The following is a 24,407-nucleotide window of genomic DNA, read 5'->3' as shown; positions in this document are numbered from 1 at the left end:
AATTTTTTTTTTAAAGTTGCTCCATGGAAAGGAGTCCACCAAAGGAATGCTATCCTTGCTCAAGAAGAATGTAATCAATCGTTTGGCGAATGTGATAATGATCAATCAGACTGAATTTGTTTTACCGTATTTACTCGAATTAAATGCGCACTCGAAAATAACACGCAGGTAATTTTGGGCCAAACACATCTGGAAAAACGCAGTAATCGAATATAGTGCGCACCTAAAATTTCCCGCTGACGAAAATCAGAAATCTTACCTTTTTTTCTTCGTTTCACGATTGTTTTGTTCAAAACCGGATAGAGAAATCTTCAGGTACGAGCGTGTCGAGTGTCGTGCAGTTGGTGGAGTTATGCGTTTGAATTTTAGGACAATAGATGATACACAGAGTGGACAAACATATCATGTAGACATGTTATGTTGCAATACCTTTTAGACTTCCTTGAACATTGACTACATTTCAATTGACAATACCATGTTTTAATTCAAATATCTATTGTCATTCTCAAACAAGAAAAGGAACATACAAATTGAATAAATAAATGATTTGAAGATATGCACAATGGAAAAGACTATCACATGTGTTTAAACTACAAGTGTTCATCAAGAGTACAAATTTATTCATTAGAATCCTTCAAATGAAGAGTCCGCATCAGAATCTTTAAATAGTCTCTGCAGATATTCCTCTCTCTCTTTGTCTGTCCTCTCATCCGTCTCCTCATACATCTCTTCGTTGAGAATCCTATCAACGTCCACGCTTCCTTCATCCACTTCCTCTTCCTCCCACAACACATCATCCGATTGGCTTTACGAGATGACGTAAAATCCGTGCGTCAAAGTGAGTTTGACAATGCTTTTTTCGATCGAAAATTTGTAATTTATTTTAGTTATTGATTATAACACTGAACTGAGAGAGGGTGAACTGAGACGAGTACGAGGCTAGAAGGGGGCAGTGGTGGTCTCGGCTTTCCGATTTTCGATTGGCTTTACGAGATGACGTAAAATCCGTGCGTCAAAGTGAGTTTGACAATGCTTTTTTCGATCGAAAATTTGTAATTTATTTTAGTTATTGATTATAACACTGAACTGAGAGAGGGTGAACTGAGACGAGTACGAGGCTAGAGGGGGGCAGTGGTGGTCTCGGCTTTCCGATTTTCGATCGGCTTTAGAGATGACGTAAAATCCGTGCGTCGGCTTTACGAGATGACGTAAAATCCGTGCGTCAAAGTGAGTTTGACAATGCTTTTTTCGATCGAAAATTTGTAATTTATTTTAGTTATTGATTATAACACGCACCCCCATCTATTGGAATTAATTATATAGCAAAAATCTGCGTGTTATATTCGAGAAAATACGGTAATATTATGATGAATTAGACTTTAAGGATTAAAAATTGTAAATTCCATTTGAGAATTGTGTTCATATTGGTAATAGTTTGTTTTACCAGGATTCCGTACCATATGATATGAATAAATGTTTTGTCATGGCGACCTGTGTTCAGCATTTGCCAGTTACCAGTACTGGTGCAATCCTTGGTGTGAGCTGAGAAAAACTGAAGAAAAAAATATACCAATATAGTATACCAATCTTAGTCACAATTTATGGGTGCGCGTTATACACGGGTGCACGTTATACTCGAATAAATACAGTAGATAGAATTTAGAGCTTGATTGTTCATTGATTCATTCAACTTCCGTGCCGTGCTGTTTATCCTCTCGAGGGATGTCAAGGTGCTGTGAAGTATAAAATAAACAATATATCTTTAATTTCTTAATATTATGACTTTTCTCATAGAGATTTTCCTTTCTCCATTTGGCCTTTTATTGATTGGATGTTGAGGCAGGGTTTGGGCACCGGAAGTTCAAGTCACGTAAAAGAGAAAATTTATTTATTGGCTACTACTACATCATCGCTGAAATTTGTCGCAGAAAGATCAACCAAGCCATCTTCTTGCTGCGAAGGGGCCTATTTGGTCAAAAATGTGTCATGCTAGACGCGTATCTCCAGTTCCCAGGCCACCTGTCGCCATTCCCTGTTACGTCTTTGGCGACGTCGTGGCGTGGAAATGCGGAGTTGGACACAATTGCAAGGAAGCCGCCAAGGAGGGACAAATAAGGGTAAGAAACGAACATAATCACACACAGAGAAGGTGAAATAACAAGACCAACCCAAACCTAACATTCCCTGCGTGATTAAATTTAATTTGTATGGGATTCCATCGCACATTGAGAAAATGTAGTATGGCTTGGTAAACCTACTCTTGGGATTACATTTTTCTCAAAAATACACTTGAGTAAATGTATTCCCCGATTAATGTACCATATTTTCACACCTATATGACGCACCGCCTGAAAGGCCGCGGTCTCAGTTGCAGGTGTATTTTCTGTTTTTTATCAATACAAAAGGCGCTTCGTTTCAAAGGACGCGCTGTGCTAGCATGACACACGTTATCATGCATGCTAGCGTATGTTTTAAAAAAGGCAACAAAAGCAAAACAAAGTTTGATTTTGTTTTATTTACGTAATGTGTATTCGCGAAAATATAAGTCTATGACTATTTTTAGGGTGAACGTCCGCTGGGTTGATCACAATAAGTAGCGTGTTGGCAAGAAATGAAACCAGTCAGTCAAGCGATCATGGTCATACAAAATTTTGAATTTAGGTTAGGTTAGAACTTTATTACATCCCGTATTCGGGAAATTTCTTGGTTGCCATAGCAAGACAGACACAAGACACACAAGACATTGTAGACTTGAAGTCCACAAGGTGGGGACCTTCTGCAGAGACTAAGGTACCGCACAATCCCTCAGTAGTCTGGAGGTTTTAAAGATCATCTTCCTTGCCTACATGCTCCTAAACTGTCCTATCACCTAAACAAGCAGCAGCGGACGGTGGTGCAGGTTTTGTCGTCATTAAGGAGACTGCAATCATCCACCAATGGCATGGTGCCACTGGCACCCGCAGCAGCTCCTACCACTCTGAAAAAGTGGCACTGACCGAGGCACTCTCCTGGCTGAGGGAAACAGCAGACTGGCAGACATCAATTATCCTCAGTGACTGCAAATCGCTGGTCCAAGCTATGGGAAACCCCCATACGCAAGACCCCACCATTCGGAGACTTCAGGGTGACATCGCACTTTTCCCTCCGCCTAAGCGACTACAGCTACTGTGGATTCCGGGCCACTGCAACATATGCAGTAACGACCTGGCTGATGCCCTAGCTAAACTTGGCTCGTTAGATGACCAAACCCATACCCTCCCGGACGCAGCCACAAGACGTGCCATCATCCAACGTGAAGATCGCTCCCCCCCCCCCCCCCCCCCGCCTTTTGCAGACCTACACTACGAAAGTCACAGAGGAAGAACTTGCCCTATCGAAAGGAGACCGCACAGACCTGATTCGTTTCCGCAGTGGACACCACCCCCTGCACCGCCGTTGGCTCCACCTTGTGGGGGAATCCGACTCGGATCGCTGCCGCCTGTGCGACGAGGAAACAGAGTCGTCTGAACACTTATGGCTCCGCTGTCCGGCCTTAATGACCGAACGCTACCATCGCGGCCTGGGCAACTCCCTGGATGAACTTATCCGTGTTCCAGTGGCAGCTCTAGCGCTGCTGAGGGTAATCCTCAGGCGCCTGAGGTGAAAAAGACGAAGAAGAACAGCAGCAGCGGTGGGGTGCTTCAAAGCACACAAGCAGCCCAGCAAGCACAGGCAGCTCCTCCATCTGAGCGGGCAGAGATCACATGCTCCCATAACAATGATGGAATCCTCGGTCTGGAGCGTTGCCTTTTCTCCCAGCACTATCGTCCACTGCTTACAGCTGATCCTGCGTGCATGACAGCAGAGGCACGGCTGAACGGCTCCAAAGACGTCTAGGACTAGCACAAAGAAACCAAGCCACGCAACGGGTGGGGCCGAGTCACAAAGGCCGCAGAACAACAAAGCAAAAAGCACAAAGTATAAAGCAAAGCAAAGTATATGGGAAATCATTAAGAAATACCAAAATGCAATAAAAAAAAGACAGAAAAGGAGCAAAAACACAAAACGAGCAAGAGCGGACGACGCTACCGCTACCGGCTGCCACATGAGCGGCGCCATCTTGGTTGCAGTAGCAAGAACGGATACAGACAAGAAAAAGACGTTGTAGAGTTGGATAAAACTGGAACCACACACAGGAAGTCTTCCACAAGATGGCGAACTTCTGCAGACTGTGACCGAGGTTGAAAATATGCAGAGTCACTCTTCCAAGCTTATCCTCACAGTCCTCAGTAGTCTGTAGCTGAAGAATCAACAGTAGCAGAGTACAACCCCTCGACTCCGTTTCGGGCCTGGTAAGCGCCGACAGCTCTTCCATCTTATCGGGGAGGGATCTCACTTTCCCCATAACAATATATGGAATGGTTGGTCTGAAGGGTCGCTTCTTCTCCCGGCACTTTTGTCCAGCTCCGGATTTCCAGCGGCATTGAGGTGTTGCTCCTTCTCCTGCGTATTGTTCACAGCTAATCCCATGTGTATGACAGCGTAGGCATGGCTGAATAGTTCCAAACAAGAACTTGCAGAAAGAAGCCAAGCTAACAGAACAAAGAAAGTTGTAAAAACATTAAAGTAAAAAGTATAAAGTACAAAGTAAAAAGGAATGTATGAAGAAATATTAAAATGTAATAAAAAAAGATAGAAAGGCTGTAAAACACGAAAAACAAATAAGAGTGTACAGAGCTACTGCCACCGGCTGCCGCCTGACGGCACCATCTTGGAAGAAAAATAAAATAAAATAAAAATAGCCCATAAACAGGGCGCACCCCGTTCATTTTAGAGAAAAAAATAGACTTTTAAGTGTGCCCTATAGGTGTGAAAATACAGTAATTTGACATTGTATTTTTTTATTTCGATCGTTATTGTCTCTACACGATAACATGCCATCAATGACTGCAGATGATCACGTGACATTGCTTGGCCAATCCGTGCTGCGAGGAATTTATATATGTTGAATTTGGAAAAAAATCACATTTTATTTTACACTAAAAAAGGGTTCGATGAATGCGCATATGAAACTGGTGGTGTGATCTGAAATGGGCTGTTCATGCTGCACGGAAGAGTGGGCCAAAATTCCTCCAACGTGTTGTGAAAGACAAATGATCATAAACGCTTGATTCCACTTATTGCTGCCAAAGGTGGCACAACCCGTTATTAGGTTCAGCGGGCAATTCCTTTTTCCCTGAAGTCCAGACAAGTTTTTCATTTTTTTCTGCCTTGGTGAATATTATCATCTTTTACAAACTCTACTTTCTATTTCCTTGGGTTGTCTTTGAGTCATACTAAAATTGGATTAATGATCTGAAACCTTCGTGTGTGATATGCAAAAAACACAGAAATCAGGAAGAGGGTAAATACTTTTTCACGGCACTGTAATGTATATACCGTATTTTCACACCTATAGGGCGCACTCATAAGTCTAAATATTTCTCTAAAATGGTCGATGGGCCCAATCGGTCGGTGCGCCTTGTTTGTGCACTAAATTCAAATTTTTGTATGACCCTGACCGATTTAGTGACTGGTTTTATTTCTTGCCGACACACTACTTATTGCAATCAACACAGCGGACGTTCACACTAAAAAATAGCCTCCCCACGCATTCCAAGCGTTACGGTAAATCCATTCAAAACATCCCAGGCGAGTGGCAAGGCATTTGACTTCCGTGTAAGCACTTTTAACCCTGATAGGTTTATTAATTAGTCTTTAATAAAACAGAGAGACATCATTTGGCATACTCTAGCTACCAACTTGCAAGGAAAATCACTCCCGACTCGTCCTCGTCCAAGATGATTCTGAAGAGCAGCATCCTCCTCTGTCCATTTACTCACGCATAATTCAAAACATCTAAGGTAATCTGATTCAAACAATTGCATAAGCTAACCGAATAACACCATCGAGGTCAAAAACAACTGCAACAATAATCGCATATCAGGTATTCATTAATAACAATTAAGGTCGGAACTCAAAAACAACTCCATTGGAAATTAAACAAACGAGCCTCCATTCGGCAAAACAATTCCATATCAAGCGAACCGAGCGTCATAATTTGAGAAACATATGAGAGTAATCCCGGAGGTTGATTGATAGCCATCCGCTGAATCAACAACAATTTAAGCGTCCTTCACAGATCTTCATTGCAAACTTGTATCTGGGGAAAGGGTCGAGGCGTATCCTCCAGTAATCAGTCCTGGAGCGAGGACTCTGTGAATGTTAAGTCTCTACCTGGAGCCAGCTGTCCTGGAGAGTGACCTTGAGTTTGCCCCAGTCTCAAATTAAAGACACTTATACAAAAATAATTAAAATGCATACATCTATAATGGTATCCCAGAATAACCCCAACACCCTCCAAAACACTCAATACTCAAAGAAACAGCACATTAGACCTATACAGAGGAAATGCCTGACGTGAATGACAACAGAATAATAATAATAATCGGACATAGGCTCTGTCGTCATCATCAACAACACAAGCCTAATTGTCATCACACCCAGAAACTGCGTATGACGAAATTGGTAGTGCTTCTCCATAAGGTGCGTTTTCTCGGCAAAAGACCTAATAAGTGATAGTTTCGGTCTCGTAATTTGGCATTCTGCCGTTATGCATACATCGCATCAAAGTTGCATGTAGTTTGAGCTTTCGTCAAAGCTGGAATCACTATTACGAAATCCCATGACGAACACGCTGACCCTGACAATGTTATGGAACCCAGCATTGTTGGCCAACTCTTTATGTTGGATACAGAAGATGAGGACTTTGACAGATTTGTAGATGTTTGAATACTTTGACTTATATTTTCGCAAATATACATTACCTCAATAAAACAAAATCAAACTCAGTTTTGTTGCCCTTTTTAAAACTTACGCTCGCATGCATGCTATTTGCTATGCTGTGTGTCTTGCTAGCACAACCATGGCAGCGCGTCCTTGAAAACCAAGCGCCCTATATATTGACAAAAAACAAAAAATACACTCGCAACTGAGACTACGCTCTTTAGGGCAGTGCACTTTATAGGTGTGAAAATACGGTACAGTGGTACCTTGACATACGAGCAATTTGAGATACGAGTAAAATTTTGAGCAGATATTTATCTTGAGATACGAGACAAATTTTGTATACGAGCAGACAGCGGACGCGAGATACTGCTCATAAGAACATCATGGGCACTGTCTCTCTCCCCGCAACTCCCTCGTGTAATGTCTCTGTGGTCGCAACTCCCTCGTGTGATGTCTCTGCGAGCACTGGGCTGAGCGTTGCATTTTTTCAGTGTTTTTTTTCCCCGTTAGTCATTGTGAATGGCGAGACGATCGCTAATACGAGTTATACAGACTACTTCTCGTTGGCAAGTGGTCGCGCGTTATCCTATCGTGGGCTCATTTGTTTGCATCATTTTGGGAATATTTTGAAGGGAATACAAAATCAAACAACCCTCGATATTGACTGAAAGTCACTGTGGAGGCGGGGCAAATAGAGCCAACCCGGGAGAAGAAAGGTATCAAAATGTCAATCAAAATTTGAATTAAGTTTAGTGTTAGGTTAGATTAAACATATTTTTGAGTGTGTCTGCATCGTAATCAAAGTTCATTTAAATTTGTTTATGTTATGTTACGAGCGCGTTGTCGTGCATAAAGTCCCCTTCTCTGTCTGTCTCCCCCCCCCTGCAAAATTGGTATAATTTTAGTACTATTAAACACATTTTAGTAATATTAAACCACTAGTTATTTGTTACTTTGTTAATAGATGGTGAATTAGAACAAATAAAAATGTTTTTCCAATCCAATATCCTGTTTTGGGTGTTTTTTCAGAGGGTTGGAACGAATTAATTTGTTTTTAGTTCATTTCAATGGGAAACGTTCGTTTGAGTTACGAGAAAATCGACATACGAGCTCAGTCTCGGAACGCATAAAGCTCGTATCTCGAGGTACAACTGTATTTCAAAAATTGAAAATACTTTACTGTAGTCACATTGAAAATAGTTCCTTTCCCCCTGATATAAATCCAAAAAACAGGTTAGTTTGAGTCCGAGTCCTTGAAGGGGAGCCCACTTTCAGCGAGGTACAGCTTCGTGGTCAGGATTAAACAGTTTGTGAAGGCTTTCGTGATCCAGGCTTGCCAGTTGCTCATCCAGTATACAGGCAGCCAGGCTTTGTTCTTAGTTGTATTAAGTGAATTGTCTTCTTGTGGCCATGTCTGGTCTGGACATTATCCACGATATTCGAGGGATTACTGTAGTAAGCGTGGGATCGAAACATGTCAGACAACAAAATGACCTAAAACACCATTGTCTGTGATAAACGAATATGTCAAAACATAGGATTTGTTCTTGTATTTTAAAGCATGAGGACAGTCAAACTTGTTGATTAAGGCTGGCTTTACCATGAAGCCAGCAGCATCCCCAGACATGAAGACAATCAGGGGATCAGTGTGAACTCCAGCACTTTCAGTTAATTTTTGAATAAAAATGTCCAGGAAGGCATCCTCTTCCAAAAAACTTGTCGCTGAATTGCCGGGCGCTCGTGGCGGTACGCAAACGCCACATCGCCGGCCTCGGCTTGCTGTAGCTTCGCTTTTCTCCCATCTCCTCGCTACGCAAGGGTGAGGCGGCGCGCCCTCCGTGGGTAAAATAACGTTACCATGAGGTTTAGTGCATTTCGGAACTCAGGAAATGGACAAATTGCAGGCATTGTGGTATAGGTCCTGGCTACAAGGGAAAACCAAATGAGTTTTATTGTGAGAGGTATAGGCCAGGAAGTGCCAATGATTCTGGGCTATAGCTCCTGCCGACAACAGCTGGCATTTTAAACGCCACGTCAAACTAAAACATTTTGGGTGAAAAAAATCTGAGTTTCTGCCTATAATTCAAAGATTTAGAACTTGATCTCAGCACTTATTTTCAAACAGATTTCAAATGACCTTATAGCATCTTTAAGGTCATGTTTCAAATGTCCACATTCTGCATTAATGAACACATTCTGCATTAATGAACACATTCTGCATTAATGAACAATCTGCATTAATGAACACAATCTGCATTAATGAACACAATCTGCATTAATGAACACTTACTGCGAGCGGATGCGACTGCATTCTCCATGGGAAAAACTTGAGCTTCTGCATCTTCCTTGCTCCCTCTAAACAAAACAGGAAAAAACATTATTGCCAACAACTTTTTTACTTGGACAGTGTTTCCTAACCAGTTTTGAGCTGTGGCTGATTTTTTTCCATGTGCGCATTGACAGTGAAACCTAGAGAGGTGTGACTAGGAAGAAGATCCCTCTCATCAGAACCCGAGCGGTTTCCTATTGTTGGACTTCTGCGCTCGCCACAGATTTATAATAATGAAAACCATGTTCAAGCATAAGGGTGTCCATATGTGCACTTGGCACCAGGACACACTAGGCTGCAGTTTATTGATTGACTTTGTAGTCGTGTCATTGGAATTGTGGCCGCATGTCTTGGTGATGGGTGATGGTGGGGGCTCCAGTCCGGCCCAGCAGACACAAATGTTTTGTGAGGGGCTGACGGAGTCCCCCGTCAGAAGAAGTTTCAACTCCTACCTCGGACGGAGCTTCTCTCCTGTCCGGGGAGAAGCGAAGGACATTGATTCTAAGTAGACCCGGGGTGGTCGGTGCCTGTTGTGGCGGCAATCCTAGGACCCGCTGGTGGAGACTGGCGGTAAGGGATCCTGTCAGGCTCAAGAAGGGGCCCTATCAGGCCTTTTTGGCCCGTAGGAATCCGGAGGCAGCTGATGAGTACCAACTGGCCCAGCGGCACGGGGTTTAGGTGGTCTCTGAACCCAAAACCCAGACGTGAGAGGAGTTTGATATGGACATAGAGAACGACTTCAAGGAAATTTTGGTCCACCACCCAACGTTGCTGACCTTGACTTGGGATGTTGTGAATCGGTGGACCAAATACATCAGCGGGTGGCCGCCCGCTGAAGAAAATACAGACGGCAGCCATAGAATGAAGGGCAGCCATCCATAGAGGAAGAAACAGATGGCTGAATTACTAGAATTAGAAGAATCCCGTTAATGGTATGAATGAAAAGACCATAATTATAAAATGGAAAAATTTGTGGCCGAAGAAAAAAATCATTCATCATAATGAGGGATTTACGCCTGAGGATGTTCATCACTCAGCTGTAGATAAGGCCGTGAAGCCTGCTAGGCTTCTGAGACATGATGGAATTGTGCTCATGAGACACTCAACCCTCCACACTGATGAGAACCTTGGCGAAATGATGAAATCGCAGAGTGAGGAAGAAGAGGGAGGTGGCATGTCCTTGTACAAAACCATATTTCTACAAAAAATAAAATAAACAGCAGTCACAACTCCCCATCCTTGTGCGCTGAAAAATCGAATCTGACGGAGAGGAATTACCTCACTTGGAATAAAGCTCTCAATAACTTGTGCAGTAAATTTTCAGCATCTTTAATGACCATCATACTGCACAGTAGTGATAAGATCTTGAGCCCGTACCCGAACCCGGCCCGACCCAAAATTCGGGTCAGGCCAAGCTTCTCTCTTGTGGAAAAAAAGTATACTAAAACAATGTGCGGTCTCTCACGTTGACTCTTTTGTTAAAATGAATACCGTATTTTCCGCACTATAATGTGCACTGCATTTTAAAGCGCACCTTCAATGAATGACATACCCCAATTTTTTTCCCATATATAAGCCGCACCGCATTATACGGGTCTACAGTAGGGCTGCGTATAACGAAATTGGTGGGGCTACTCCACAAAGTGCGTTTTCCCAGTAAAAACATAAATAAGTAATATAAAAATATAAAAAGTCACGTCCGGGCAAGGTAAATTCTAAAATATTGCACAATCTAAAATATTGCACATTGTTATTGCACACCCCGAAGTTATTGCACAGAAGGGATTGTGTCGTGCTAATGCAAGTTCAGAGCCCTGGTGGCTGTGGGGAAAAAACTGTCCCTAAGTCTATTTGTCCGTGTTTTGTGAGACCTGAAGCATTTGCCAGAGGGTAGCAGCTGGAACAGGTTGTGACCAGGGTGGTATGGGTCCCTAACAATGTCTGCTGAGGTAGCGAGGGCTGGCAATGTCATCCAGTGAGGGCAGAAAGCAGCCGATGATCTTAGGGCGGTGTTGATCACTCTCTGCAAGGCTTTTCTGTCTGCTGCCATGCTTCCAGTGTACCACACTGTAATGCAGTATGCCAGGTTGCTCTCCACAGTGGCTCTATAGAAGGTTACCAGAAGCTTGGTGTCCAAGTTGTTCCTCCTGAGTACCCTGAGGAAATTGAGTCGTTTCTGGGCCTTCTTTACTACTGCCGTGGTGTTGGTAGACCAGGAGAGCTTGTCCGTGACGTGGACCCCCAGGAATTTGAAGGACTGGACCCTGTCTACGCATGTCTCGTATGTGTACAGGGAGTATAGAAGAGGACTCAGTACACAACCTTGAGGGGAGCCAGTGCTCAGTATAATGGAGAAAGAAAGGTGGAGATCAAGCCTAACAGTTTGTGGACGGTTGGTTAAGAAGTTCTTAATCCAACAGCAGATGGAAATGGATAGTCCAAGGTGGGAGAGTAGTGTTAAAACCCCAGTCAGCTGGTCAGCACAGGCTTTGAGCACCTTTCCAGGTACTCTGTCAGGCCCAGCAGCCTTCCTGATAGTCACAGTCCGCAGTACCTGTCTCACTTCATGTTCCTGAAGCTTCAGTGGACTGCTGCAAAGTGGTGTATATGTTGAGACCGAGTCCGATTTGTCAGTCTCAAAGCGGGCAAAGAAACTGTTCAGTTCTTCTGCTAGTGACGCATCTGCGTTAACAGACACATTAGTGTCATTGTAATTGGTAATGTGTAGTATTCGCTGCCACATCTTCTTTGGGTTATTTTCTGTGAAGTGCTCCTCAATTTTCCTTGTATATGCTGCCTTGGCCTTTTTAATGCCTCTCTTCAGGTCTGCTCTGGCAGCGCTTTATTGTAACTTGTCCCCTAACCTGAAGGCGGTGTTACGACATTTGATGAGTGCCTGTGTCTCACTGGTCATCCAGGGTTTTTGGTTAGGAAAAACCCGGATATGTTTATTAACGGTGACAGTGTCCGTACAGTTTTTGATGTAGGAAAGTACAGTGTCTGTGTAGTCCTGGAGGTTGTGGTGTTCAAAAAGTTCCCAAATGGTGCGGGAAAAACAGTCCTGCAGCTGAGAAACTGCGTCCTCGGGACATGTTTTTATTATCTTTATTTGTGGCCTTGTTAGCCTACGGAGTGGAGTGTACGAGTGGGTGAGGGACAGGCAGAGATGGTCGGATCCAGCAAGGTGAGGGAGGGGTTTGGCTCTATAAGCATGTTTGATGTTAGAATAAACATGGTCTAGAGCAGGGGTGGCCAACCAGTCAGAGACTAAGAGCCACTTTTGTTACTGTGTTACTGCAAAGAGCCACATCATACATGGGCACACACAGACCTCTGCTCAGCCAGATTTATTGAAAATGACCCACAGCAAGATAATGACAGTTATTTTTTTCAACATTTAACATTGTGTGCACTGTCACACACACACACACACACATAAACTCTCAGTTAAAGCAAGTCCACAAACAAAAATATAACAATTTTCAATGACATTTTTCTCTTACTATGCTGCTTAGTGGGACTTCTGGCATTCCTTGTCCTGAACAATCCTCCTCAAATCTGGCTCGTATTCCGTTGTTGCCACTCGAAGCAACTCTTTCACATGAGTGTCAGTCAAAACAGATCGATGCTTTGATTTCACATGTTTCAGGGTGGAAAACACAGACTCGCAGACGTACGTTGACCCAAACATCGACAGGATCTTTAGCGCAGCTCGTTTGATGTTGGGGTATTTTTCCATCGGAACACGTTTCCAGAACTCAATGGTCCCTTCCCTGAAAACAGCTTTCAGTTGATCCTCCTCACAAAGATCAATCATCTCCAACTCCGCCGCAGCCTCATCTGTGACGAGCGGGATTTTCAAACAGTCCATCTCCGCATTAAATGGGTCGACAAGGAACGTAATCCGTGGTCTTTTCAGTTGTAGATCACGGAAGCGGGTCACAAAGCTTTCGTGCAAGTTTTCAATCAGCGTTGCATATCTGTCTCTTTTCTTTTTCAGGGCGGCACTGGTGACATGTTCACTGGCTTTCAGCAGAGTGGGAAAATGCGTTAAATCTTTTTTTTGAATTTGCGTCTTGAACAGTTTCAGTTTGTTGATAAACGCAAACACACATTGCACGAGGTCAGGCAGCATTTTTAACTTGCCTTGCAGGGTCAGGTTCAGTCTGTCCAAGTGCCACAGCATGTCGACCAAAAATGCCAGATCCATAATCCACTCGAGGTCCGAGAGCTCGGGATAGTCCTTGCCCTTCTCTTCCATGAACAGTTTCACGGCATCCAAAAGCTCAAAGAAGCGAGAGAGCACTTTGCCTTTTGACAGCCACCTCACAGTGCAGTGCAGCGGCAGGTCACCTGGAAGCCCTTGGTCCAGCTCAGCGATGAGACTCCTGAATTGCTGTGGTTAAGCGCGTGTGTGCGGATGTAGTTCACGATTTCCATCACAGGCTTCATGACGTTGTCTGAATTCAATGATTTAGACACGAGTTGCTCCCTGTGGATGATGCAATGGAAATTCCAAAAGTCGGGAAATGTTTGATCAGTTTTACATAGCCCCACAAGCCCGTTCACGGATCCGATCATGGCCGGCGCTCCATCCGTGGCTATTGCAGTTAGTTTTGCTATGGGCAGGTTCGCTTTTGCAAATGCAGCCATCATCGTTTCTTTCACATCTATGCCACGTGTTCTGTCTTTTAATGGCACAATATCAAGGAATTCTTCTTTGATCATACATTCGTTTGACACAGACCGTGCAAAAATTGCTAACTGAGGCTTGTTACGGTGTGTTTGACCATGGTTTACACTTACGCCTTACGCCAGAATATCGCTTAAAGAGCCGCATGAAATTAGCCAAAGAGCCGCATGCGGCTCTAGAGCCGCGGGTTGGCCACCCCTGGTCTAGAGTTTTATCTCCTCTGGTGTGACACTTCACGTACTGGATAAACTTAGGCAGAACAATCTTTAAACATGTTTGGTCACCGGCGACAATAAGGACTCCATCGGGGCGGTCATGCTGCTGTCTGTTTACAGTCGCTAGCAGGAGGCTAAGTGCCGTGCTAACATTAGCATCCGGTGGGATGTAAACAGCCATTACAATGACTACATTTAGCTCCCTAGGTAGATAGAAGGGCCTGCACAGAACTGCCAAGAGCTCTAAATCAGGAGAACAGTGAGTGTTAATGATCCTACTGTTGCAGCACCAGTCATTGTGTATGTACACACAAAGGCACTATAACATTCAGCTGTTGATGTCCATATTTACAATATAACCAACCTTGTTCAACTATAAACACAAAATAAACACGTAAAGATCACTTCATCAGTTCATTCCTCATATATGAATTCCTCGAATGCTCCGTCTTCAGTGTCCGAATTGAACAGCTAGGCGAATGCGGCATCCAACACGCCAGCCCCCGTCTCATCAAAGTCGTCATTAATCGAGTCCTCGGTTGCTTACCGTAGATGAGAGAGCTGTTGTGGATCAATATTGCTCCATATATAAGGCGCACCGGATTATAAGACGCAGTCATTTGAAAAAAATTAAAGCTTTTCGGTGTGCCTTATTATGCAGAAAATATGGTACATGTTTTTAAAAATGTATACTAAAACGATGTGTGGATACTAAACTAAGGAATACTTGTTATAAAATAAATAATTTGGAATTTTGGATAAAAGCGCTGTAATGTAATTGCAATTGGAGGCGGAGCCGCAGAGCCAGAGCATGCCCTGCACACGTCACCTGAACACACACCGGTATCGGTAAGAGTGAATTTTGGAAATGCTTCAAATTGATTGTCTCATACGAGAGCAAAAAGACTGGCACCTTGACGCTGAGCAGGCATTTAAACAGTTGAAATCGTCAAACATCTTATATTATCGTATAAAAGATGTAAATGATTATACAGGCTTTGCATAATCTGTTATCATAAATCGATACCCCCCCTTCCTCACAAAAATAATATGAAATTTCGGGTTCGCTTCGGGCTCAGGTCTGCAAATCAAGTTAATTCCTCGGGTTCGGTCCGGGTCAGGTTTTTGGAGCCGCTGGCCGGGTCGGATCGGGTCGGATTTTTTCGGCCCGATCTTACCTCTGCTGCAAAGGTCTCCCATCATCCTTTTTTTTTTTTTATTAAAATCAAGCGGAGAAGCACTTTTGTCATTGTGAGAAGTATTTACAAATGTATTATTAATAATAAATTAGTCTTAATATATGCATATAACAATGTAACCGTTAATAAATACTTTTCTTGATGTTGTATAGATGCAAAAACATGCAAGTAATGTAGATCCTAAGTCGCGCTTTTCTTTGTCATGGAGATATCTGGGCTACATTATCTGCGAAACTGGAGGGAAGAAAGAATATGGCAGTGGTGCCCAACCTATTTTGTCTAAAGAACTACTTTTCCAACCGCCAACCTCCCACGATCTACCTGTGCAGTGTCAAAACGGTAAACCCCGACAGATTGTTTTCAGCTTGCAGTAACATACCCTCAGAACATGCTTTGTTGTTGCACAGCCATTAGACATCACATCACAAAACCGCCCTCTCTCAAACATGCGCACATACGATAGGCAATAGCCATACATAACCTTAATATGAACCAAACAGAAACATAAACCAGATACAGGTAGGTAGATTGGTTTGAGAAAAAAAGGATATAAATTCCTACCTTAGAGGGAGACCTGGCACTGTGAGGAGGAAGCTAGCTTTTCATAGTTAAGAGTGTAGGAACTGTTGCAAGGCGTAGAAGGCAGACTGCAAAGTGACCATCAGTCATTTTTAATCTGTGCTTGGACTTGATGATGTTCATGTGTGAGAAAGCAGATTCACACAAATAAGTTGATCCAAAAAGAGCTGTCAGGTTCAAAGCACAACTTCTGAGATTGGGATACTTCTCTCCCACCAGTGGTAGTAATAGAATACTACATGCTCTCCAGGTTTAGCGGATGTTGATCTCACTTAAAGCTCAATGTCATTTTGCAACGTCAACATCTCATCTTCATGAGTGGAGCTTTCAAGGTCGAAAAGTGATTTGACTTTGGCAGCAATGTCACGAACAACGTTTTAGGTTCGATGGATGCAAAAGTAAGCTCTAAATTGAATTCGTTGACTTCAGTGGTGAGATCAGAGAGGAAAGATAAATCTAAAAGCCACTGGTGGTCCTCCAACTTTGTATAGTAATCCGTGTGTTTTGAAAGCCTCAGGAAGACCTTGCTTTCAGGAAACAGCTTGGCAAATCTGACCAAAAATGTACCTCTGCTTAACCACCTAACATCCGTGGCAGCAGCAGGTCTGTGTACTCAGCATCCACCAAGTGACCAAAAGCCATCTCTGCAGACTCTTGGCTCGAACTGAACACACAATTTTCATTGCAACAACCAACACTTCTTTCATATTTATCAACAAACATGACTTGCTGGTGAATTATAAAATTATAGTTCAGGAAAGATTCACTTTCTTTACACAGTGCAATGAACCCACTGGTGCGGCCCATCAGATATGATGGAGATCAGCTTGAAGAGCGGCAGTTTTGTCCCGCTAACAAATCCCATGAAAGCATTAAATATCCTCACCTCTGGTATGTCCTTTTAATGGCAAAATAGTGAGCTTTGTTTAGTGCTCATGCCTTCAAAAACCATTCTGATGAAAACACAATTGTGACACATCCACCACATCAGTCGACTCATCAAATTGGAGCGAAAACACTCACAGGCATCAATATTCCTCCCGAGTTGTTCCTCCACAGCCAAAGCCATTCCCTTACATCGGCTTAGAACAGTATTGCGGGAGTTTCACTCCTTTAATGGCATCCACAATCTCTGTTTTATTTTTTAAGTTATCAAAAATGCTATCTGCTGCCTCAAAGAGGCTTCTTTCACAATATGTCCATCTTTAAAAAGCTTGCTAATATCAGCAAGGACATGACTGACCTGATAGGAAGCAATAGTTGCAACCTAACTCTGGTTCTTTTTTTTTGATGGATCGGAGCAGTAAATTGTTCACGTCGAGTCAGTGTCCAGTGACTGAGAATTTTCCTCAGACTTTATTGGACTAATTGAACTGGGTGCTGACTGATTTGTTGACTATGGAAGGCAAATTCATCATTTCTAATGCTGGAAACTGAAGCAAATGATACTGGCGCAGACACATAGGAGAGCATCGATGAAGACTGCTCGCTGAGTACCAAACAACTAATGGAAGTAATCCTCGAAAAAAAAATGTGTGCCCCCTCTCCCTCGCCATCTTGGAAAATGATTTTATCATTCCCAAACATCTTTTCAACTGAAGGAACAAGAAACCTGTCCAAAATGTCAATGTAAACTTGGGCATTTATTGTTTAACTACAGCCATCTCCCCAGTGCCGTTGCGAGACATGCAGGCCCATATCATCAAGGACTGTAGGAAGTCCTGTTTGTAAATGTCACTGCAATGGCACCACACAAGATTCCAGCATCATCACCTTGTCCAACGCAGATCCGTACCTAATCACTGAAGATAACCTACATCCAGCAATCCACAGTCCTTGATTGCTTCACCTTAGCCCATTGCAGTATTGTTCTTTTCGGTTTAATCGTCAATGAAGGTTTACTTTTAGACTTCCTGTGTGAAAATCCCTCCTTTCGGCGATTTTCCTCAGTTCTCTCCCATACAGTGACTCTTCTTCAATTGTGTTGTGCACATATTGTTTTCAAGACATACATCCTTTAGTTGTTTGTCTTGACGCTTAGATGTCTTCCTTGGTTTACCAGTATGCTTGACTTTAACAACAATCCCGTGCTCTTTTTACTTGGTCTAGATCAGTGGTTAGCCTTGTCGGAGCTGCCAAACCCCACCAGTTTCATATGCGCATTCACTGAACCCCACCAGTTTCATATGCGCATTCACAGAACCCTACTTTTGTGTAAAAATAAAATGTTTTTTATTTTTTTTATTTCAAGATACAGTGGTACCTCGAGATACGAGCTTAATGCTCGTATGTCGATTTTCTTGTAACTCAAACGAACGTTTCCCATAGAAATGAACTAAAAACAAATTAATTTGTTCCAACCCTGTGAAAAAACAACAAAAACAGGGTATTGGATTGGAAAAACATTTTCATTAATTTTTTCAGTCAATATCGAGGGTTGTTTGATTTTGTATTTCCTTCAAAATATTCCCAAAATGATGCACACAAATGTCCTCACAATAGGATAACACACGACCACTTGCCAACGAGAATTAGTCTATATAACTTGTATTAGAAAAAAAAACACTGAAATAATGCAACGTTCTGCCCAGTGCTCGCAGAGACATTACACGAGGGAGATGCGGGGAGAGAGAGAGTGCCCATGTTTTTATGAGCAGCCTCTCGAATCTGCGGTCTACTCGTATATCAAAATTTGTCTCATATCTCAAATTGCTCGCATGTCGAGGTGCCACTGTATATAAATTCCTCGCAGCACTGATTGGCCAAGCAATGTCACGTGACCATCTGCAGCCAGTGATGGTCAACGGGGAATGTTATCGTGAATAGACATGAGTCGATATGTCTTGACCTCCACGGCAGAGGCCCTGAGACCGACTCACCGAACTCCTAGGGTTTGATCGAACCCAGATTAAGAACCACTGGTCTAAATATTCGATAAAGCTGTCTGTGAACAGCCCACATCTTTGGAAACCATCCGTGTAGTAACTCTACACTTCAAGAAGTTTAATCATTCTGCCTTTATTTTCAAGAGACATTTCTCCTGTTGGAACCATAATTCTTGCCAATTCACTTGGTCCAGTAGCCCTCCAAGGTGTGAAAACTGCACTGTTTTAACTGCTGACAAACTAAAACAAAATATTTTATCAGAGGCAGGGGCTGTGTCCTTATATTCAACACAAAATGGAGTGATTCCAAATTTCTTTCTCCTTGCCCTATGAAAATAAAATTTACTGACAGATGTTTTTATTCATTTGTTTTAGTGTTTCTGAATGCCACTGAGTTGCACTTATGAAGAACTTCATTACTGTTTCATGTTTGTGATATGGGTTTGTTTTACAGAATGAAATGTCTGAATGAGTGCTCGCCCAAGGCTGGTAATTCCATACTTTTTGCCAGGAGTAGTAGAGCACTGGTTGAGCTTTGTGACTAACCTTTGTTAGCATGTGTGTGAAACTCGTTTTTCCTTTCAGGTCAGACGAATCAGTGGCCAACTGGATCTGAGTTCGGATCTCACTGCGGTCTACCTCATGTGTGTCAGGCTGTGTGTCCACTGTCAGGGAAGCACATTGCAAATATTTATTAATAGCCACATGGTACATTTCAGTCACTGCTTCCTTAGGTTACCAGGCGGATTGTAGCGGTTGCTTAGCCGGCCCTCCCATGCGTCATCACTATCCTCATCGGAGTCCGAGTAAGACTGGACCAGCTGCAGACCTGTCGCTCCACTGCCATGGACCAGTCTGACCTGGCCCCTGCAGAGAAATAAATAAATTTGAAATTGCAATGAAGACCTTCAAAACACTGAGTGTTGCTCCCTCTTTCATCTTTCAAAACGATGACGAACTGGGAGTATAGGAGTTGGCAAAGAGCATATGACTCAATGGAAATCGAACAGAACACAGGAGAGCCAGAGACGTGGAAGCATATTGGGCTCCATCCACATTGCATATATTGAATGGTAAATATCTTATATTTACCACCCTCGACTCTACACGCAAGTATGGCAATTGAAATAATTAAATAATCATTAATAACATCATTAACACAAAACCTCTTTGATGCCATTATTTTTTATATTTTATGGCCCTACCCGCAACCTGCAGCTCGCGATTCAAAGCAAGATTTGCCCGTAAAAACTTCCAGGGACATGGGAAATCTGCCTAACCAACGCAGACGCACTCCCCTTAACGGCATCCAACGGATGATGTTTGTTTCAAAATTGAAAAAGCAAAAATTGGGAGCACATGCAAAAAGCGAGGCAGTGAGAGAGAGAAATGTGTTTTGCAAGCAAAAAGACAGTTGACGCAAGGAAGAAAGTTTGGCATTGAAAGAAAAATCTGTGGATTGAGAAAGTAACTATCCTTCGCACTATCCTTCGTTGCACCCATTGTTTTTCCTTTATTTCTGCACTAACTAATGCAAAAAAAAAACACGGAAAAAATGCAACCCTCCGCCCAGTGCTCGTAGATATCTTTACACGAAATCATGAGCAGCCTCTTGCGTCTCGGCCACCTGGCTATCTTGTATGCTCATATCTCAAAATTTGTCTCGTATCTCAAGGCAAATATTTGCTCGGAATTATACTCGTATCTCAAGGCAAATATTTGGTCGGAATTGTACTCGTATCACAAGGCAAATATTTGCTCGGAATTGTACTCTTATCTCAAATTGCTCATATGTTGGGGCACTCGTATGTCAAGGTATTACTGCATTTAGAAGAAAATACAGCACTTACTTGCATATAAGCCGCCCGCGCTCTTAAAATTGCCATAAAATTTTTGAATTTTACAATCTCGCGTATAAGCCGCCCCCCTTACTCCAAATTTTCACCTCAATATTCATGGTTTTAATAGGGAGTACAAATATGTTACTTTGAAGGTTTAATCTTAAGAAAAATCATCACAAGTGGTATTTCTGAGATACTGTATGAATCAATATTAGGGTCAATATCATAAGGAAGTTAATATGCCCGTCTTTGTAAATGAAAAATATCAAATTATTCAATTTGAAAAAAGAAATAAGTCTATCTTGGTGAGAACCTGATGCTTTCTAATTACAGAAATTAACATTTTCTTACCAGAGTTTTAAGATGTTGTGGCAGCCATATTGCTTCTAATGTCAAAATATCTCAATTCTTTCGATGGTTCATATTACTCCAATAGTTGTCACTTTCGAACAAGAAATAAAAGGAAAAAATATCAAAGTGGAATTTTGTTTTATTTCAAAATCAAGGCTACTCGTGTCTGGCCAGTGAGAGCACGTTTAACTAGTATTAGACGTCAGCGCCCTAGTACCTAGGTAAGATTGCTGTGCCCCGAGCGAGCAGTGACGGGAATGACAGTTTTTTCACGTTTTAAGCAAGATATGTACGTGTTCTTTTTTGAATTTCATTCATAAACGTCAAAATAAATTTTGTTTAGCGTTTTATCTGTTTATCTTTTCTCAAATTTGAAATCGCTTGCGTCATGCCATCACGGCGTCATTGCATCATGACGTCATCTTGTGATGGGGTCGTCAACTTGCAGTTTTGTGTATGTCGTTTTTTTATGTGCATATAAGCCTCGATTCAGTGATAATTTTTTTGTACAACAAAAGCGGCTAATATGCGAGTAAATACGGTATTCTTTAGAAGAAAATGCCACTTTCAGTTTAACTTGTTTAGAAATTGGTCATCAATGAGCAAAACTGCTTTACTGTCAGTGAGCCGGTGCTTTGAGCTGCAGCGTCACTTCCACAATGATTTAAACAGATGAAAAAGTCTTCAGTAAGACAGTGATACGCTTCGTCAGCATGAAAAAGATTTTTATTCAGCTACCCTAACAAATAGTCACAGTCAGAATAACTGTGGTAACAGCACCAATTTAACCTCCCTATGCACCTTTGGTGAAAATCTTGGAAATCATATGGCATTGTTTTTAGTGTGAAATAGTGTGTGCCTTGCCTCAATGACTCATGGAATGGGTAAATTGGGGCATTTGCCTGTTGAACAAACACTCGATTTTATTTGCTTTGAATCAAACATCAGCTATCTGACATCATTATTATAACATCGAAAGTGTAATAAAACCAAGGTGAGAAAATGTGTTCATATCATTGTGTTAAAAGTTAACAAAACTCACCTCCTCAGTAGGTAAGCCAGCACTTCAGCTAAGTCAATGTCCTCTTCTGTTTCTGACACTGTGTCTTCTTGCTGCCTGCTGCTGCCACTACTTTGGTTTTGTTCTTCTAAATTGCCTTGATCAACTGGGTTGTCACTGGAAGACCCCCTTCCATCAGACATCCCAGAATGGGACTGGGAGCCCATACAACGAAGAGCACCTGACCCAAAGAAAGAATCAGAACCTGAGATTTGAGGTAAAGAGGTTTTTTCAACAAAATTTCCGGAAAAAAAAGATATTAAAAAACAAAATCATCATTATTGACTCACATATGAAATATGACCCCACTACCTTTGTGAGGATAAGTGCTACAGAAACTGAATGAATGAACATGAAATTTGACACAGTTAGTTAAAGCCTGTGTAGTGGCTCACTGGCCTGACTTCGATGTGATGCAAGGTACGGAATTACAGCTGGCCGATATAAAAAAAATCAACTCGATTAAAAAAAATACTAATAATTCAGTTGATATCGATAATTATCACGATAACTATCACATATTTTTTTCCTTTAAACTTTGAAACTTCTGTTGATAAATAACTTTCCTCATTCAATTATGAACGTTTGAGTTTGATTTATTCAATAAGGGAGAGCACATTAATGAACATATTTGTGTTAATGAACAAATATATGTAGATTAGATTAGATTGGATAACTTTATTCATCCTGTATTCGGGAAATTTCACTGTCACAGTAGCAAGAGGAAAAGACATTTTAGACATTACTAAATAGGTAATAAATAAGTAAATAAATAACTAAATAAGCCTGTTGCATGAAACATTAATAAATAGGTAATAAATACCGTATTTTCACGCCTATTTGGCGCATCGTTTCTTACGCCGCAGTGTCAGTAACGAGTGCTATTTCTGTATTTTAGACACACAAAGCACGCACCATTTCATTAGACGCATATATATTATATATTATAGGATGAACATCGAAACGCAATAGCGCTGGCTACCGGAAGCAGCCTATTTCCGGGTTCCGGTGCGCAGTGACTGCTGGGAAATATAGTTCTTCCTCGCTACACCCACACGCTAAAAACATGTTTTAAAAAGGCAACGGACGCAAAACTCAGTTTGGTTGTACTTTATTTAGACATGAAATGACGGCCAGCACCAACACACTAATTTGGTGCTGGCCGTCATTTCGGCTGTATTTACAAAAGAAATCCTGCCGCTAAATGTTGGCGTCAACAGAGCATTCAAAGCTAGACTGTGAACTATGTATATATATTATATATAATAACTCGGAGCTTGCCATCATTGCCGGAGGCTTGACTAAAGAATTACAGCCGCTGGACATCGGCATCAACCGGGCTTTCAAGTCAAAGTTACGAGCGGCGTGGGACCAGTGGATGATCGCTGGCGAACACAGCTTCACGAAAAGTGGCAGGCAGCGCCGGGCTTCTTACGCTACGATTTGTCAATGGATCGTTGCCGCCTGGGCGAACGTGTCTGCTTGCACGGTTGTTCGAGCTTTTGCCAAAGCCGGCATAATTTCTAAGGAGCCACATGGAAATCACGGTGACTCTGATAACGAAGAGAGGGGGGGCTGCTATTTGGAAGGCTCGTTTGGGTAATTGTTTAATTCTGACACAGAAGATGAGGAGTTTGAGTAAATTGTAAAATGTCTAAATAAAGTACAACCGAACTCAGTTTTGCTTCCGTTGCCTTTTTAAAACATGTTTTTAGCATGTGGGTGTAGCGAGGAAGAACTATATTTCCCAGCAGTCACTGCGCACCGGAACCCGGAAATAAGCTGCTTCCGGTAGCCAGCGCTATCGCCAGTCGCTCGGCGCCCCCGCGAGCGCTCCCGCTCGGCGCCGCTTGGTGGCGCTCGGCGCTCACAAAGGGCGCTCTGCATTATAAGGCGCCCTGTCTATTTTGGAGAAAAAAAATGACTTTTTTTGACTTTTATGCGCGCCTAATAGGCGTGAAAATACGGTAAGTAAATAAATAAATAAGCGTTTTGCATGAAACAAACAGCCCCACCCCCAATTTTTCACTAGAATTTTTTTTGAAGCAGCTATTTCGGAAAAGTACCAAATTTCCAATTTAAATGCCTCCGCCATCTTGATTGAAGTGCACTGTAAACTGGAAGAATTTGGTAACACAAGGGCATTGTGAATCGTCCGAGTTACAAGTTCTGACGAATTGGATTGGATTGGATAACTTTATTCATCCCGTATTCGGGAAATTTCGTTGTCACAGTAGCAAGAGGGTGAGGATGCAGGAATAGGAAAGGCATTTTAGACATACATAGATAGGTAATAAGTAAGTTAATAAATAAATACATGAATAAATATATAAATAAATAAGGGTGTTGCTTAGCACATATATACATACATACACATAAATGTACATGTATGCATAGGGTAGGTCTTAACACTCAGCCATTTTTTGTTAAAGAGCCTGACAGCTGATG

At 42.2% G+C, this 24,407-nt stretch overlaps 1 protein-coding gene across 3 annotated transcripts in view; it reads right to left on the bottom strand.

Annotated features, from left to right (window-relative positions):
• dcaf11 (ddb1 and cul4 associated factor 11) overlaps positions 1-24,407 on the bottom strand; it is an 84,482-nt gene that overhangs the window by 51,863 nt on the left and 8,212 nt on the right. For all 3 annotated transcript variants that reach the window (XM_077624843.1, XM_077624841.1, XM_077624842.1), the window contains 4 exons: positions 21,942-22,140; positions 19,447-19,574; positions 19,254-19,372; positions 9,098-9,162 (listed from right to left, as the gene is read on the bottom strand). In XM_077624843.1, the coding sequence (XP_077480969.1) occupies positions 9,098-9,162; positions 19,254-19,372; positions 19,447-19,574; positions 21,942-22,126 (497 nt within the window). In that variant the 5' untranslated portion in view covers positions 22,127-22,140. The remainder of the gene's footprint in view (positions 1-9,097; positions 9,163-19,253; positions 19,373-19,446; positions 19,575-21,941; positions 22,141-24,407) is intronic.

This window comes from Stigmatopora argus, chromosome 17 (assembly GCF_051989625.1).
Source record: "Stigmatopora argus isolate UIUO_Sarg chromosome 17, RoL_Sarg_1.0, whole genome shotgun sequence".
Classification (NCBI taxonomy): Eukaryota; Metazoa; Chordata; class Actinopteri; order Syngnathiformes; family Syngnathidae; genus Stigmatopora; species Stigmatopora argus.
Note: the sequence above shows the minus strand (reverse complement) of the source record. Positions and strands in the feature narration are given on the sequence as shown.